The sequence below is a fragment of the Dromaius novaehollandiae genome, chromosome 8 (assembly GCF_036370855.1).
Source record: "Dromaius novaehollandiae isolate bDroNov1 chromosome 8, bDroNov1.hap1, whole genome shotgun sequence".
Taxonomy (NCBI): domain Eukaryota; kingdom Metazoa; phylum Chordata; class Aves; order Casuariiformes; family Dromaiidae; genus Dromaius; species Dromaius novaehollandiae.
This window is the reverse complement of record NC_088105.1, coordinates 39065939-39084650: the sequence shown is the minus strand read 5'-3', so window position 1 is coordinate 39084650 and position 18712 is coordinate 39065939. Positions and strand designations below refer to the sequence as shown.

Below are 18712 nucleotides of genomic sequence, written 5' to 3'. Positions count from 1 at the left end.
GCGGTTTCTTCACCTATGAAATGGGAATAACGCCATCCCCCACTGTGGCAGATCATTTTTGAAAAATTCAAAGTGACGTATGCATTTAAAAAATAAGGAGTGACACGAACAATCACTAATTTCAGTAGTCTTAAAAAATGATTCCTTATGCACCAGGTAGCACAACTGAATCAAAGTCACGCAGCAGCTTGTGAACTTTAAGAGTGCTGCTTTGAGAGAAACGGCGTGTATGTGAAGTAACGTTTTACGCTGAGGAAGCATGCAGAAATCCTGTGTTCTTTCTAAATGCCCAAGCAAACTAGTTTTTGTTTTTAAAACATTTATAAGGAAAAAAAACGGTCAGATTAGCTGTCTTCAGGAGGACCTTGCACATCCCTTTGATGTACACTAGGTATAGTCTGGATGCTCCTCTGCCTACTCCAATGCAGCTGTGCCAGTTTTCACTGACTCACTAACTGCTCCTAAAAGTAAACTTTTCCTTCTACTTGCTCTCGGGCTTTAGGGGGGCTGTAGTTCTGCTTTCTTCTCTCCTGCCAAACAATATGATAAGTCAAGCCTTGTTTTCCAAACAAACGGCGAACTTCATAATAACAAACAAGCCAAGTCCTGCTGCAAACGGAAAACATTGATAAGAGAGTACAAAGAAATATTCTTGACTACTGGCCACAATTAAACTTCTTTTCTAATGAATCATTACAGCTGAGTGCTCACACAAGGGAAAACACTGTCACGGCAGATACCACCAGACCTCCAGTTGCTAGTGGCCTGAGGTAAGCTTGGTTATTCAGGTCCCTGCAAATCTTCCTGAGAAATTTCTGGGGCATCCTAGCTTTGGGCAAGGGTTTCTATCTAAATGACAGCCTCAAAGAAATACAGCCGAAGAACATTCCTCACAACTCCTTGTGTGCTTTTTAAAGCCCAGCCTGCAGGTTTTGCTATTGCCCAAAGCCAGCTTTGACCAGATCTTTACAGAAGCTTAGACTGGAATTCAACAAAAAATGCCTTACGGTTTCGCATTTGATTCTATTGGATGCTTCAGCAAAATCCGACTCATTTTATTTTGTCTATTTATGCCTGTGCGTGCACTTATTAGTAGTGAACAGTATCAGATGGCTCCTCACAACAAATAAAGCTCAGGCAGTTGCTTTATAAGCTTCCCTGCATTAAGACACAATCAAAATGTCAATGTAGACAGGGAGCATCCAGATGAGAAAGCTGGTTTGCCACGTACACTCTAAACTACTCGGAGTCCCACTCGGGCCCAGTTTCCCTTGGTCTCTCCCTTGCTTTCCCCTTCACGTTGGCATTTAAAGTGCCAGTTACGCTATGGCTATTTTTGTGATGGAGCAGGTGCCTACACGTCCCAAAGGCCAGCTTCTCCAACGGACGCACTTCGGAGCCGTGCTCGTATCCGACTGCCACGGCAGTCCTGCTAGGCTTCCTCAGCTAGGATACACCGTGTTTTGTGCCATTTCGGTACAGTGTTATTAATACTGAAATCACTGACACAATAAATTGAATCAGAACTAGTAAAGTCCGCAGCAGTACGTGCTAAGTCACGGTATGGAACCATTAAAGCAGCATTACTGGCACCACATATTGTGCGTTCTATAGATGAGTTGTCACCCAAATCAAATGTGAATCAAAGCACTGCACAAAATAAATGTAGAAGCAGCTCTATTAGATAATCCGGCCCTCCTTTCTGTCTACAGAATGACCCCTAAGAAAACATTTTTAGTCCTTTCTCCTGTTTTCAAATGACTCAAACTGAAGGGCATTTAACTTTATCCTTGGGGAGTATTCCACATCCACTACATTTCTTTGATGGTATGTTTTTTTAGCTGCACTCCCAAGTCCCAATCTAAATTATCCTTCACTCTCCTTAGTGTTCACACCCTTCATATTATCAAAGATCTTCCACATCCTGTCCCTAAGGTGAGCTATACACACTTAGTGCACCAGACTGTGATAGCATTATCCACAATAAAGAGCACATACATAAGGAACCCATTGACTTAAAGAAGTCTATCTATGGACTAGGCTGCTACAGAAATAAGGACAGGGCAATCTGGCCTTAATCTTTGTCCATAAATCAATTATACCAGACACTCTCTGCAATTTCTCTTTGCTCTGACTTTCCTTCAGTATAGTCATCAGACGTTCCAGTAACTGAAAATGTCGCATTTTTTGTGTAGCCAAAGAAGTCAAGTGAGAGAACTGACAATCCCTTTAACACAATGGGACGGGTCACGTTAGCGAACAAGTTTAGAGAACTTCAACAGATTCCTTGCAATTCTCAGTAAGTTTCCTCACGTTCCTGCTCGTCCAAGGATGTCTCCATGCAACTGAATGAAACTTGGAGAAGGTTACTGAGACAACAGACTTCCAGTCAGAGGGTACAGGCTAGGACAGGTAATTATGAAGGGAGTATTTTCATTACTCTTCATGGGATAAAAAACAGAGGGAAAAAAAGCATTTCTGACCCCTAGATGAGGATCTGTCGCACAGGCCAGCATTTAATGGTTTGTAAACACAAACACAGAGCTATAAATGCATTGCTTATTCCCACTGTAATCCCTTTTCGAACTGGTTGCCCTAATGAATGCAAGGAGTATTGATTTTTAAACCCGTGTAGGTTCTTAGAGGCAATGCAGACTGACTTAATTATAATCAATAAAATTTACAGACAGTGATGCAACCCAGCAGAATTATCCCTACCAAAAAGTATGGCAGAAGAATACTCCAGTTTCCCTACCGCACTGCTGTAATATGACCTTAATACATATTTTATTACGTATAGAAGCTTGTCCCAGAATCCATCAGATCACCTGCATCTCCACATCACAACCAGTTTGGTGGTGTATATGGTTACCTTTTCATATTTTCCTGCAGAGATTCTTTCTGCTGACTGAGAAATACAAAAAACAAAGGAAGCTGAAAGTTCAAGCAGTCTGTGTAAGAGTTACTGTAAGCATCTCTCTCCTTTCAGCTGTTCCTCCATCTTTTAATCTACTTACTCTCACCATCTCTACCTGAAGAAAATGTTCCTATTGCACTGATGAAACACGGAAGAGCAGAAAGACCAAGGGCGAGATTTGCCTCACCTAAATGTGGCCGTCTAATGGTTGGGCTCTTCTCCAAGCCAGGTGCCTCTGCTCTTCCTACAGGCGCCAGTGAGAGCCAGGCAGTCGCACGGTCATTTTGCGGGGCTGCGATGCCCTCAAGGAACGCCCAGCCCATTTCCCTGCACAAGGACACCGGCTTAGACAACCAGCTTAGAGCAAGCACCTCAGTTTTAGATAAACGCAGATGAGGTGAGCCTAACCACAAGCGGTTTGTTGGGATCACAGTGCCTGTGCCAGGCAGAAGAGGAATGAGAACCTGACATTGTTCAGACCACGGCAGAAATTCCCAGAGCATCCTCCCATTCTTGAAGAGGCAGCAAAAATCGGTGGCACAAGGAGGAATGGGACCAAAGTCTCATGAACTCGGAACTAGCTTCCTAACTTGCTTCCTTCTGTTTGTCTCTCCTCTTATACCTTGCCTCTGCTTGGATGTTTGACCCGCCATTCCCAATATATTATCACCTTACAAAATGCTTAAATACGTTGAAGGATGTGGGCTGGGAGCACAAACTCCCTATGACTGTGCCAGTGCAAGAATAGACAGTTATTTTCATATTATAAGAACACTTTACAAGAAAACGGTCAGTCTGTCATCTCCCACTAACTAATCTCTACAAAGCTGCTGTATTACTAATTACCAGTATTAAATTTGAGGGGAAACAAGGAGTGTCAACTGTTTGACCACTTGTGTGGCCCAAAGCCCACCTTTCTCTTTTATAAATGCTTTTACAACAGTTCTGTATTAATGGTTATGACAGATTTTATTCAGCACTTACAGATAGCCTATATGGTCAACAGCAAGTAATCTAAGTAAAAAACCAAGAAGATACCTTCTTTTGTAAATATCTTTCGGCTGGCACAGTAAATTACATTGATTCAGAAGTGACTCATTTCAAACGCTGCGCACATTAGCAGCCAGTATTATTCAATTTGAGATTTTAATTTATAACATACTCTTGGTAATGTACTCCCAATACATTCCTCACTTCCCTACCCTGCGAATGACAAAAGATGAAAGATCTTTATTGTATAAATATTTTATATTAAACCCTTCACTCTGCTGTATTTCTTCCATTGTCAGATCCCATTTGCAAATACTATATGTTGCCCCCAAAAGTGCTGAACTAGGCAGATGGGCTGTGCACAAGCGCCAGGGATGGAGACCGCGCGCGGGAGCTCCTCGTTTCGGGGCCGGGAGAGGAGAGGTTAGCGGTGGGATTTCGGACGGGGGGACTGTGCTTCCTCCCCGAGCAGCCACCACAGCTCTCCGTCCCAGCACGTCCCTGCTGCCCAGGAGGTCTGGCTATCGCAGAGAGCTGGTGAGGGCATGTGGCACCTGGTCGGTGTCACACCAGCCTCCAGCACCTGAAGGCCGAGTTCAGGGAAGCCGTCCGAGAGTGAAAGGGCGATGCTGGCACTGGAAGCTGCCTCTCCTCCCTCCTCCCTCGGCCCCCGGCACCCGCTGGTTTGGGTGAACGCTTGCAGCTCTGCAGGCTGAAGACCCCTGCTCCTGCTTCGCCTGGGTCAGAACGAGATAGTAAAAATGCCTCTTTGTCAAGGAAACGTTTTACAAACTCTGCTGTCACCTTGTCTCAGGCTGAAATTGTGTCAGCAGGCAAGATTAGATAACTTGACCTAAATCGTACTGGAAATCTGTGGCAGACCTCAGCTCAGATCTCCTGACATCCTGTCTTGTGTATTACTGACAAGACCAACCCTAATCTAGTATGAGAATCCTTTTCCAAACAGTTACTTAGGAAGAGCTAAATGCCATTGCCAGACATCCACAATAAAATCCTCCTGGCTGAGGCCAGATTGGCTCTTATTTCTAAATTAAATCACAGGGAAGTTCTAACCATCAGCTACATTGCTTCTCCTGACACTTACTGCTATTCCCGCCTGTTAAGCACTTGCTATCTAATCCAAAAATACTCCCTGCACCATGGAGTGCACAAAACAGAGGTTATTTATCCTGCTCTGGGCCAGTTCTTTGATCAAGTTAAAGCTGCTGATTATTGTTCAGTCATTATCATGCTGCAAAAGGTCCTTCCGTTGGCTACTTTTACTTTCTGCGGTCATCAAGGAGAGTTATTTAGGGATCTTGTAGTCAAGATCATGCAGGTATTTCATTATGGGATTTAAGGCAGCATGTGTGAATGTGTTACCCTACTTAGATACATAAAAAATAATTTCAACTGGGCTAAATTACCTTTATTATCAACCCTGGTAATTCCACTGCAGCCATTTTCTTGACTGATGTACAGAACACTATGAAATGAATCCTCTGAGAAGAAGATGGAAAAAAACAAGACAGTGATCAATGGATTCAATTAGTTACAGTATAATTCTACCAAGATGAGAAAGATCAAGATGCAATGCAACTTCTCCAGTTCAGCTCACAGAAGTTAGAGAGCGCCTTCCACTAGTATTTTTTTCACTCCCTGCAACTGCTAATCCATATAACGCACAGACTGAACAATTACCAAGAGTGCTCAGCAAAATATCAGCCGTACAGAGAGGCTGTGCCACAGGTGGAGGCTCCTAAAGAGTGTTTTAATGGACTAGATACACATTATGTCTGTATTTCTTCACACATAGAAAGCGTTATAACAACAGAGAGATTTCTCTAATGACAACAAAATAAAACCTTCCCAACGGCACATCCAAGCATGAAATAACAATGCTGCCACTGCTCCGCAGAGGAACAAATTTCGCTTTTAATAATTCCCCGACCGTTTCGAAACTCAGGCTTTCAGCATCTTTCCCACGCAACGCCAGGAAGGCAGATTCCCTTAACGCGCAGGTCGTCTGCATTACGCGCGGACCCGGAGGGCGGCAGGCGTCCCTGCTCCGCGCGGCGTGACGCCTCCTCGTCACCGGGGCACGGCACGCGGCACTCGTGGCCACCGCACTGGCCGGGAGGCCACGGGCTCTGGGAAGAGCATAAAGATACTGTTTAGTTCATCACATTATTAAGATCTCCCTCAACCGGAGTACTTGGCACATGGAAATAGCCAGTTTACGATATCTGAGCGGAGCAATGTGTACGTTACGCCTGGGACACTAGAGCGCATTACAGGAAATAGCTAAGTGTCATCATCTCAAAGGACAAAGGCAGGTACGGAACAGGGGTTTCTGCATGTAAAGGAAATCAGATGAATGAATAAAGCTGATCAAATGATTAATAGAATCCATAATCTTAAGCTTATTATTTCTAAAGAAGAAAAGGCTGCTCCGTTAAGAACTAGTCGTCTCCATTTCATTAAGAACAATTATATTCCGACTGATGAAGATCTACACTGCGCAGCCTTCGCGGCAGGCGCGTCTTTATATTTCCTGTCGTTTCGGCAAGACGAACAAAGTTGTCGGCGATTTGCAACGCTAGAGCTCCAGCGATGGGTGCAAAGGATTTTAAACCGAGCTTTGGCCACGCTGCTTCAGCGTCGTGCCCCCCTGCCCAAGGAGCGCAGTGAAAGGCAGGCGGGTGCTTGTTTCGAGACGTCTAAATTCTAGCCACGCCACCCATCTGAGAGGGAAAAAAGCTCTTATAAAATGTTTTCACACCCTGTTGGGTTAAGAGACAGTGGGTATTAATCCCAGGGCTGCTACACCAAGCTTCCTCTTTGTGGTCAGCAGAGAAGCTGTGTGGTTGGGCGGAAGGAGCCCAAAGTCGCTTGCTTGCTTTTTTTTTTAATCTGTGTTAAAACAAGGGAAAGTGGACCGGTTACACAGCAGAGCAGAAACCACAGCCAGCCCTCTCTGCTGTTGCTTTCCCCCTAAATGTGGCCTACAGCTATTCTGCTTTCCAAAAAAAGGTTTAATTTAAACCATACAGCGCTACAAGCTGCCACGTTTCCAAATTCCACATTCCTTTCTAATCTGTGCACTTCAGAACTGACAAATTCTGTTTCCAGCGGTACCCAGACTAACTGCGACGGGGAAACGACTGCGAACCAACTCGTACTCGACTCGATGGCCAATGCCAACCCCCCCGTGCCGTAGCCGATGTATTCTGCTGAACTTTGGACATTATCATATTTAAGGGGCCAGACTCGGTTTTTGTAAAATCACTGGCTCTCTGGGGAGAGTTTTTGCACAGTGAGAAAAGGGACTCGGGGGGGATTCCCAGCTGGGTATAAATCCGCAAAACTCCACTGACGGCTCTGCAAGAGCAATTTACACCCGCTGCGAACCTGCCCTCCGAGCTCCGTTTGTACAAGCCCACGTATAGGACAGTATTAGCTTTTCTCCGTGCTGCAGCCCAAAAATGTGCGGCGCAGAAGAGCGTTCCCTCATTTGAAGTTAAATAATGAACATTCCCAGAGGGGAAGAGGAGGCAAAGATGCCCCACTTTGCCCTTGAGTAGGAATGGCCCTTGGTAGGCAAGTTGGGTGCAAGAGGCGCACAAAATCTGGGATCCCTGCAGAGACATGCAGAAGTGGTGGGAAGGGCCAGGGCCAAGACCAGCTTGACCACAGGCTTAGAGGCTCTGGCCTGGCCCCAGATTTGGGGAACATCAGTGACCAGCAACTCTTCACAACCAACATGAGGACGTCTGGATACCTGCTGCTTGCTTGTCCTCTCACCCATCGCCACCATATGTGCCCATTCCAGCCAAATACACCAAGCTCTGGAGGTGGCCTTGGCCCACAGCGCATAGAAGTGAGCGTTGGGTTGCCCAACAGAGGTGCCCATTTCTGTCCCAACACGTTTTTGGCCCTGCTGCAGCTGTACAACATGTAACCACCCATTTGACTTGCCGACGGAGGGAAATAGCAGCTAGCCTTTCAGGAGCCTGGGGCTCTCATCTTCACCGATAGTCAAGAAACATAATTTTAGGGCACACAGGCAACTATTTATTGCATCTCCTGAAAACAAACTGTAGCAAACTGCTGCATGATGCGGCACAGTAATAATGAAAAGACACCGAATCTATTCGATTGCGTCAAAAAGGAGGAAAGGGAGCCCATTTGGGCTCCTGCACCTGCTTTCTGACTAGGTTATAACCACCACACAACGAGTACTGCCAGCCTTGAGCGTAGAAAAAGCATATGCCACATCTCAAACATCATGGCATTTGAAAACTTATTTTTCTCCCTTTGCCTTCTGGTTTCTGAACGATTAAAGTGCACACAAGGAAGGTTTTCAGGCTTCCCTCAAGAGTCAGAAATGTAGGCTTTTTTCTCTTCCTCCCTTTCAATGACAGCTGAGACGCACGTGTAAATCTTTCGATACCTGGAACCTTAAGGAAACCATCAAACGCGGTGAGACTCGCCGCGAGACGAGCTGCGTGGTAACAGCACGTACCTCAAACCACCAGCCACATCACGGCATAGCGCAGCTCCATGTTTACTTTCAAGTAATGTCAGTCGAGTTTGGAAGCTGAGTGTCGAAGGCCAGATTCTTTGCTAGTGTAAATCCATTTAAGTCACGGGCTCTTTTTCTGGTCCAGAATGGCCGTGTTTATATTGAGGCAATCTACTAGACAGGCACCAGATGAACGGTCTTAGCCTCATCTCAATGATTTTTCTGGAAATGGAAAGAGCTTATACATGGGATCCTTGCCAGGGTGAGAACTCTGCTTTTTTGAGGTTGTGATTTTCAATAGGAGTTGGGTCTGCATGTTCCTCACACTCCTCTGAAAATCTAAGCCTATGTTAATAAACTTGGTAAGGTCCTTTCAAAAAGCAGAAATAGTATAAAACTACCACGGACCAAAAAACGGTACTGAGGCGACGCATGCCTTAACAAGTCAGTGAAACATTCAGATTTAATACTGGCGTAAACCTGAATTTCTACCGCTACTGCCAGGGCAGTCCAATAAGGCCTTAAGTTTCAGTAAATGTCAGTCATTCTCAGTTGTCCCACTAGTAGTCCCATAATGGGATGTGCTAGCCAAAAATGGAAAGGAGGCACAGCATCTGCTTATGTTTAATTTATTTTTGCATTTTGGCGTCTTGTCCTGGGGGAATCGATGTTTTTAAGTGGCTGCATCTTTTTGAGCCAACTTGCTGTCCTTTCCTAACACATCAAGGACATGTTTCTGGAAATGGAACATGCTCCCTTTGAAACCGGAGAGGTGCAGGTATGGCAACCTAACGTTTTTTAAATTTAATATGTATTTCTGGAGTGAAATTCCCTCCGTTTCAGTCAAGCTGAACTCCAGCCTCCCCCCTTCGACGCAGCCATAATTCTCATTAGCAGGAATTAACGCGCATGGATCACTGAGAGGAGAATAAATCCTTAAGTGGATAACTTAACCCAATAAAAAGCACGGCAGTTCAGCACTCGGGCTAAAACTAAGCACGCCGGGCGCTGAAGTCCACGCGGCTGCTCTGGATTTACACGGAATAACTGGCTGAAAGCGGGCCCGTTTTTAACTCCTGCAGCTGCAGCTCCGTGCGGGATGCCGTCCCGGCACGCTGCTCCCGCGGGCACCGGTGCGGGTGCTCTGCCCCCGGCAAGACGCAGAAGCACCTAATGGCATGCGTTTCGGGGCATTTTGGGTAAAATAGCGTACGCTTCGTGCACGCTTCTGGTTTTAGCATGCTAATTTCGTCTTAATAACGAGCTGCTTGTTTAAGAAGTCAAAGTGGTTCTGAAGCACAAAGGCGCAGGTATGTCGCTGTAACTGAAATAGGCCGGATCGGTAGTTTTTTAACAATTTGGTAACAAGAAAAACCGGTCGCACGCTGGGACTTTATATGCCAAGTCTCAGCCAGAGCAAAATTTTACGGCCAAGTTATAAACCCTTGAAAATAAGGGTTTATAATAGAAACGCTGACAGCCCCTTAATTATAGCAGCACTAGCGGGCACTGCTGTAATAAGGCCCACATATTTCCCTCTTTGATCATTATTTATAGGCCGCGCTGGAAATCGCCGCGTGCCCAGCGCTGCGCCGGCCCGGCGAGGCGGGGTCGGGAGAGGGGGGCGAGGCGGCGGCTCCGGCGGTCCCGCGCGCCCCGGCCGGCGGTGACGGATGCCTCCGCTCCCGGCGTTGGCGGAAAAGGTTGGAGTTCAGCCCGGCGCGGCGCAGCTTTCCCCGGGACCTGCTGCCTCCGTAGGCAGGCGATTAATCACATGATCGATAGACCATATGATTAGGCACTAATAGCTGATAGGAGGGGAGAATAAACAACCATAAATTTGCTTTGTACCGAGTAATCCGAGTGTAAGGGAGGTCAGATAATGGCCACGGAAAGTCGTGTCGCCTAAGGAGCCCATATGGGGAAGACGGGAGATACATACATTTTTAAATATCCGCAGTGGTTATGGGGCTGCGGAGCGCAGCCCGCCCGGCCGATGCTCCCCGTCTCGAGGCACGCGCGCAGGCGGCTCCGAACCAGGCTTATATTAAAAAAAAATCAGCCTTTTTTCACCTCTGGGAAAAAAACATAAAAATAAAAAAAAAACGTACATCTCTTGTGACCGTTTCCTACCAAACGTCGGTGTCCAGTGAGGTTGGGCTAGTTTAACTGGCAGCGGGAGGCCCAGGTCCTCGGCGCCCTGCCCAGGACCGCGGGAGCGATCCCGACTCCCGGCTGTTGCTTCTCCTCCGCAGGCAGGATGCTCGGCACCGACGCCGGGCTTCGAGGGGCCGTAAATCCCTGCCTGCCCCCCTCACCCTTCGCTAAGGCTCTGCCCTTCCCCAGCGGAAAAAACGGTCTTTTTTCGGGACTTGGGATGCAAACCAGGTTCGCGGCCCCCCCCGGTTCTTTTTTACAGTAAACGCAGGCTTTGTCTGCGCCCGCGAATTCGGGAAGAAACAAAAATGGCTGGTTAAAAGGAAGAAAAAAACACTTCAGTCACCCCAACAAAGGCGAGGAGTTTACAAACCTTCCCTGGCAGCGCCTGGGAGCAGGCAAAGTACTTACTTCATTAAGTTGAAACAAAACTCGACCAGTAAAACCTCGGCTCTGCCGGGACGACCGACTGGCCATGGGCAGACTATGCAAATCGCTTTTCTGCCGCACAGTCGCGGGATAAATGCCCGCCTTTATCTCGGGGGCTATTCCTGAGCTCCCCTCAGAAAGCCTCTCGCCGCGGCTTCGCAGCGCGGCCGTGCTCCGGGCTCTCGAGTGCGACGCAAAGCCGCTCGAGTGCCGCCCGCGCCGCGCGCGCACTTGACTCCGGCAGCCCGGCGGGGACGGCCGCCGCGGTCCCGCTCCGCGAGCGGTGCCCCTCCGTCACGGCGACGGCAGCGTTTGCCTGCAAAACACCCAGGACTTCTGAAAACAACGGCAGCAATGCTATTACTACTAATGCATCAATTGCAATTTTGCATTTGCTTGCATTTTTTTTAGCTAGCAATTTTGCACTTGCTTGCGTATTTTTTAACTACCTGCTTTTTGCCCTTTCCCCCGGGAAGGCAGCAGGAACGGGCGGGCTCTGCTCCGCGACGGGGCCCTGCGAGAGCGCAGCCTCCAGCCGCAAGTCCTCCAGCAGTTTGATTTAAAAGATGGATTTTTTTTGTATTTAGTCATCTTGGCATTATTTGTTCATTCATAGCTCGGCTTCGCTGTGTGCTTAAGAAGAAACACAACTTTTTTAACTATCACTTACGCTTGCAAATAATATTCATGGGTGTAATTACATTTCAATCCACCGGTGCAGTTGTCTGGCTTATCCAGCCAGTGCATCCTTAGCCATCTGCTCCATGGTTTAATTTTAAGCGCTAACCTAAGAGTGAAAGGGTGTTTCCCGTGATGAATTCATTGAGAACCATCCAGTACATACTTATTTGTATCATAAATAAAGAGCAAGAGAACAACTACAATTACTAACAAAAGTAGGAAACAGTACGGATCTGCGTGGCTGGAGTCATCTAACTCATCTTCCCGGTTGTCATCAGGAATCCTGTTAAGGCTGACTGAAGGGATATACGTGTACGTACACGCTTTCCTCTTCCCAGCCTTTGCCCCGTCGGTGGTTACAGCCGTCGGAGCTGCTATTCTGCAACGTGAACTCTCACGCGCTCTTCAGGGATGCTGACATTTATTTAATTAATTTTCCTGCCGAACTTCCACCGTGGGCCCGTCTTCAAAGGTGCCCATGAATAATGCGGACCTGAAAACCGCGTTAGTGCAAAAGAGGTCAACTTCGCACGCTGTCACCACCCCTAAACTCCCCAAAGTGCGGAAGCCAGCCGCGGAGCACCAGCCACCCTCCTCCCCCGGTGCAGCCCCCGCCGCGGCTCTGCTGTGACGCCTTTGCTGCGATCCTTATCCGCAAGATTTCCAGGGGAAGGCAACGAGCCTGGTGGCACTGGTGGAGCCGCCTTTAATCGGGTGGCAACTCGCAGCGATTATTAGCGTTTCCAGGCGGAATTCCCAGGGAATTCGGCAACACAAGCGAATGAAAGGGATTCGGGAGCTGAGCGCAATCCTGAAAGCTATCTGCTTCCTGCAAGGCTCTTCCCGCTCCCACGTCACCCTGCTTAAAGAATAAAATACCCTTGGTACCTTGCCGAATCAAGCCCTTTTGGATGGTTTTCCCCTCACCCAGGGACGTAGCCTCCACTCCAGGCATCACTGTGAATGAAAGCAAAGAGCGGAGAGAGGCACAAGTGTTTCCTAAGGTGTGTATTAAAGCATCAATAATGCTTAAGACTTTGTATTCTACCAGCACGTCTGAGATGCATTAACGACCCAAAGGGTAGTCTTTCTCGGCCCAGCGTTAGACAGTTACAACACCCGAGAATATCTGACCCACCTCCTAATAGAGATGAAAAAAAATCATAGCGTCCCAGGGCAGAGCTCAGCCTTGGGATGCACCTGGGCAGCTTCCACGCGAGGCGGCGAGGGCTGCACGTGGCTCGCGCGACCCAGCCGAATCCCCCTCCTGTTTAGGTGGTTTCCAAAGCATGGACCATATTGAAACCACACGTCTGGAGAGCGTGAGTTGGGGGGATGAGGCCCTGCTCGTGCTCGAGACTTGTCATCGGGAGGATCAGCCAAGGTTTTCCGAACCCTGTGGGCTCCTCGCGGGAAAAGCATTATCAATGTGCCGCACTGCTGTCACTGCCAGGAGCACACTTAAAGGGAAGGCTACGGACATCCAGCACGCTCCCAAGCAGACACTGCCATGAGCAAGCGCCAGGCGCACGCTTCGGCATGCTGACCCAGACCATCAGGAAGATCTGCCCTCTCCCGGCTTGCACAGTGTGCCTAGGGTGGCACCGAGGAAAGCCTTGGATATAATTCAGCCCAATAAGCTATCCTGCCTGGACAGCATATCCTTTAGTTGCCTTGCTGTCGATGGGCAGCAGAGCCAACTTCACAGATACGAACGAGATGGATGTGTAGCTACATTTCAGCTTGGACAGACAAGAAGAGAGCAGGATGGCAAGAGGTCACCCCAGAGACGTCTGTGATCTCTGCACGTAGCGGAGGGTCATCCTGGTCCTACTGCTCCTCTCATACTGTGTCCTGCCCTTGCTTGACACGCGGTGGGGGCAGGAGATGCGAGGGGCAAATACGCCATGAACGTCCAAACAGCTTTTCTCAAACCCTGTTTGGTGGCTTCTGGAGCTGTCATCAGCGAAACCTCTCCGACACCGGAGCACGGCCTCTCTGCCTTCACGCTCCACCCAAACCGTGGCCCAAGCTGACCCCAGGCTTTTGCGCTAGTGAAAGGGAACTGCAGGGTTTGACAGAAGCACCAGGAGCGATGGAGGCAACAAGGCTTTGCCCAGTCCGCTTTTGGAAATAATCCGTGCATGGGGTGTACTCAATTTTTCTACGACGTGCGAGAACGTTGTGTGATGGAAGAAAGTTTGCGAGCGATAGCTGGGTCCTCTATGTCTTAGGAGTGGCAGGAGGCCTCGTGCGAGAGCGGCACATGATGCAGACACAGCGAGACAGGATGTCTTCCCGCAAAAAGACCTAGTAAATAGTGTATAATGACAGGATTTCTATTATTGATGCTTCAGCAAATCATCTTGGATCCTTGGAGGATCAGTTAATCACTGGGATTGTCGACACCCAACTACACGTTTTAAGTTCCTGCCATCCAACTCTCTCATCCTCCCCTATACATAAACGATTCCGGGGGCACGGTGCCAAAACGAAAGGGGAAAGAAAGAAGGGAAAAGAAAGCCCCAGACAGAGAGGCTGTTGTCAGGGATGGACCCTAGCGCTGGTGAACACGATCAGATGCAGCTGCCCGCATGGCCGCATGTGGCTCAGCGCGTCGTGCCTGAGGGCAGGCGGGATGGTGAGCAGCCAATCAGCTTAGGACGGGCACAGATAATTAAATCATCTGATTGCCGGGCAGGCCACATTTAAGAAGCTCATCGGTTTGCATGTGGCCCCTTGCTGTGGCCACCCGTGAGCTAAGTCTTGCCGAGATGCTAGTACACAATTAAGACAAATTGTATGGCTGAAGATCAGACTCGAGCACTGCCAATGCCCTTGCCTGGAAGCTCTGCTGAAGAATGAGGGCACATGTGTGTGGGAACCAAAGCTCGGAAGAGAGCTTTTAATGAACAACGTGCCAGCACTTGTTGCCAGAACACACTCTTCATTTCAGCTCTTGGAGAAAACAAAACCCTTAAAACCAGAGTTTACTACATTTCACTGATCTTCAATATGGCTAGAACTTCAGGATGCTTCTCCTCAAGCTAAGTTTGTATCAGTGAAAATATGCTTCTTGTTAAAGAAACTATTTAAAATGTGGAATCTAAAATCAAGCAAAAATAGCAGACAGTATGTTCAGCTTCAAAATTGGCTTGCACTCAACCAAGTATACCATAAACAGAAGGCAGAACTGACTATTTTTATCTTAACAGCCCTTGGGTGATTAAAATTTGGGGCCAGAATAAACAATTTTTTTCCCCCACTCCTTGCAGGAGAGTATCTGACATGGGCTCGGAGGCCTTGCTAATTTTTTAACTCCCTTTCTAGCTGTTAGTTGTTTGCATTAGAAATGTTCCCATACACCCGGTAGCACAAAGGCTCCCTTGCACTAGGCGCGGGATGGATTGCAGGAACACACAGACCGCCGCGCCCCGGAGAGACTGCCGGGCAAGATAAGCCAAAGACAACAGCAGAGCGCAAAGAGGGAGCAGGTGGAGAGACAACATGGAAAGGAATGCGGAGATACACAAGGAACTTGCTTTCCTTTACAAGAGCGATGTAGCATCACGGACAACCCCGTGGCCAAAAGACACGCAGGCAAAGGGGGTCATATGGACACACCTAAGACAGAAAGGACGGTGGCTTTTCAGAGAAGTGATGGGTGGCACAAGACACAGAGATGCTTCTGGCTCAAGGAGCGACGGAGGCTGGAAGAGAGGGAAGGGAGAGGGGGCAGAGGGAAGGAGGTCAGCGAACAGACGTGGGAGTGCTACGGGAGAGCGTGCCTGGAAGTTGGAGACGAGACGCTCACATGGGGCAAGAAGAAGTAACCGAAAGCATGCAAAGAGGGATGACATAGAGTCAAAGGCCAGGGATAAAATCTGATACCAACGGGAGAGGGCTCGAGAAGGCCTAGACAGAAGAGACTGAAAAATCCAGGCCACAGAATTTACAGCTTTGCAGCAGCAGGGACTAGGGAAAAAGAGCAGTCATGTGTTGAGGGATGGGCAGGGCAAGAGCGAGACAGAGAGGTACAAATTGCTTGCACGTTTGCCGAACAAGAAGCTGAAGACGGAGCGCAGGTTTTGGCCACCAGTTGGCAGAGGTTCCAGCGACCGGGGGAAGACAGAAGCAGCAGTGGTGGGAAGAGGAGGGAACAAGAAAGTCAGTTTTGATGGTGTTAAATAAAGCTGATGGCTTAACTATTTCCGGAGGAGTACTTATGGGGAGGGACTGAGCTGTGGGACTGCACGAAGGGGGGCAGAGCGGGGAGGAGTGGACTGGTGGTTATGGGAATTGGAGCCATGTGAGCCGAAGCAACTGCTTTGAAGAGGGGGTAGGAGGGAGCCTAAGTGGGGATTTGGGGAAACCTACAACAGAGAGGGACGAAAGGTCCTTACATTTATTTCAACAGCAGCAGCTTGCTGATTTGGTGGGACACAAATCACTGCTAACCCTCAAAACTTCTTGCAGACCTTTATGTGTGCAGTCACCCCCTCTGCATTACAAACTACCCGTTCAGTACTGCGTACATCGGCACTCCGGTTCACGCTCCACAATGCAGCAACTGCTGAGCCCTGCTGTGAGGACCACCCCAGCAATATTTATTTATAAATAAATAAAACGAAAGATTTACTGGAAAGATCAAGTAAAAGCTGTGCAGATGTCCAAGATGATGGTAAAGAGACATGGTATGTGGCAGGCCCAAAGGGTTCACAGGCAAGGCACCTGATACAGAAGACATTTGTGTTTCTGAATACTGTTATTCTTGGGAGCTAAAAAGACAGCAAAGACATGGGAAGGAAATAAAATATCAAAACGGAAGAGCTGATTCAAAGGCAGGGAAGCAACCACCATATATCACTGCCTCCAGAAAGGACTCCAACAGTTTCTGCCCTGCAGTCAGTACATTTATTTTTAGTCATCGTCTGGCTTTATTGATCACCAAAGATCAGTTTACTTTACAGAAAATTATAAGAATCATGGGGGGAGGGCAGAATTTTCCAACAAATTATTTCTTCCCCACCCTTCTTCCTTTCCGCACACCCTGATCATGTTCAGTCAAATCCGCTCCATTATTTTGCCTCCTTTAAGCACAATCATTGTTCCTGACTTCCACGTCCGGTCCGGGGCTATTCCTCTGCTTTGGCCTGTTTACATCCACCCTGTGTCAGCAGAAAGGGTCTCTCGCCGCCGCAGAGCCGTTGCAATAAACAAATAGCCTTTGACACGCCGGTTAGTTACATCGGTCAGCGACGATCTCCCATGCCTGAATGCCGTGCTAATGGAAACACTCTGGCAGCCCATCTCGCCCACGCGGGCTCTGCAGCCACACGCATGAGGAGCCCCGGTGAACTGAGACCACTGCAGGCTCTGGACAAGGGAAGGTGCAAGTTTTAGGCTGCAAGCAGGTTATCGCACGTAAGGGAGGCTGTCTGCAGCTTCTCAACATCTGGCAGCCAAAATCGTGGACAAATGGAAAAAAAGACGCGAGGTGAAGAACACCCAGAAGACACGTTCGGGGCCACCAACGCCACTGGTACCATTGCCTCCACCACCCCAGCTCGCACAGCGAGGACCCTTCTGCAGCCGGGGAAGGACTTCTCTGGCCACGTCAATGATGGACTCCCCCTCTGTAACTTATTTTTTCGTTTTAACCTGCAATCTCCAACTACCTGGGCTCATGATTCTCGCCAGCTCCTAAAACACGACACGACGAGCTAAAAGGCAAACCTCTTCAGCGCCAGCGCCCTCGCCGTTCGGTAACGCTACGCAGAGCTAACCACAGCCTTAATGCCCTGACAGTTAAACTGCTTTTATCTCTTTTATTTTCCACAAACTTCTCGCACAATAATCCCCCCTGTCATATTTTTTTCCAATAAAATATATGAATAGCTAATCTGGTGGCTAGCTTTACAGTGATACGAGATCTCCCCTTATAATTACTTCCACAGCTCAATAACAAATTCCTACCAAATGCAATCTTTTTACGACTCTTGGAAAAACTGTCTCCATCCAGACACTCGCCGTCAATTTGGTTTTAACTCCCCCTGCGCGTCTGAGCGAATGGACTGACCCCAAATTTAGGATAAACACAAGAATACTACTAGGCATTTATCTACAGAAAATTTCCCCTACTTTGTTTCGCCTGGAAACTTCCAAGTTCAAAAGGTAAGGAGCACTTTTCTCCCCCTCCTTTTAAGCGGGACTAACATCCACGCATTGCAAAAGAAAGGTCCGTAATTAAAACGGGCATTTTGGAGCTTGCAGTTGGTGGCAGACCTCTCGTTAAATGAATTACGTCATTTTTGACCGTGGCAACATGGGAGCGCGATGAAAGCCTGCGAGCGAGCGCGTGCTTGGTTTTGGCACCGGCGTAGCAATCATAAAAAGCACTTTAATGTTTACAAACGAAGGCTCAGCTGCGCCCAAAGGCTCGGGCGCGAGCAGCGGGGAGGTGCCCACGCTCGGGGACACGCTCTCCGCGGGCGGGAAAGCCGGGACAACCCCTCTGGACGCCCGCGGGGGCCGCGGGGCTTCGGCTCTTTGGAGGTCAGCTTCGTTCCTTTGCTTTTTGTCCTGGATATTTCACCCCCTCTCATCGGCCCCTTCCTTTCCTTGCTGCTGCCTCCTGGACACAACCTCCCTGAGAGGTCCAGGTCATCTCCTCCGCCCCCGAAGCCCGGTGCTCCTCTTCGTGCTCGGCTCAGCAGGGACAACCCTTCTCCCTGCTCCCTCTCAGGCTGGTGTGCAAGGTCTCTGGGGCAGAGATTGCCCGTGTCTCTCCACTAAAACAGGGCCTTGCTCCCAGCTGGCCTTGAGGGATGCTTGCAAGGTGCCATTGCAGGAGCAACGGGGACGGCAGTGACCCAACGCGTTCCCTTGTCAGCCCCGTAAAGGCAAATTGCAGCCGATTGCCCCCTGCTTCCACCTAAAACCCTTCCTAAAAATGAGACCTCACGATGTGAATGCAACTCTGCAAAGCCTCTGTTTCACCGCAATTTACTCCT

The 18712-nt window shown here is 48.6% G+C and overlaps 1 protein-coding gene across 10 annotated transcripts in view; it reads right to left on the bottom strand.

The window, feature by feature from the left end:
* NFIA (nuclear factor I A) overlaps positions 1-18712 on the bottom strand; it is a 347808-nt gene that overhangs the window by 187834 nt on the left and 141262 nt on the right. For 2 of the 10 annotated variants that reach the window (XM_064516273.1, XM_064516275.1), the window contains exon 3: positions 12588-12656. The exons of the other annotated variants lie outside the window; for them this stretch is intronic. In XM_064516273.1, coding sequence (XP_064372343.1) covers positions 12588-12656 — 69 coding nt within the window. The remainder of the gene's footprint in view (positions 1-12587; positions 12657-18712) is intronic. 10 annotated transcript variants of the gene reach the window in all.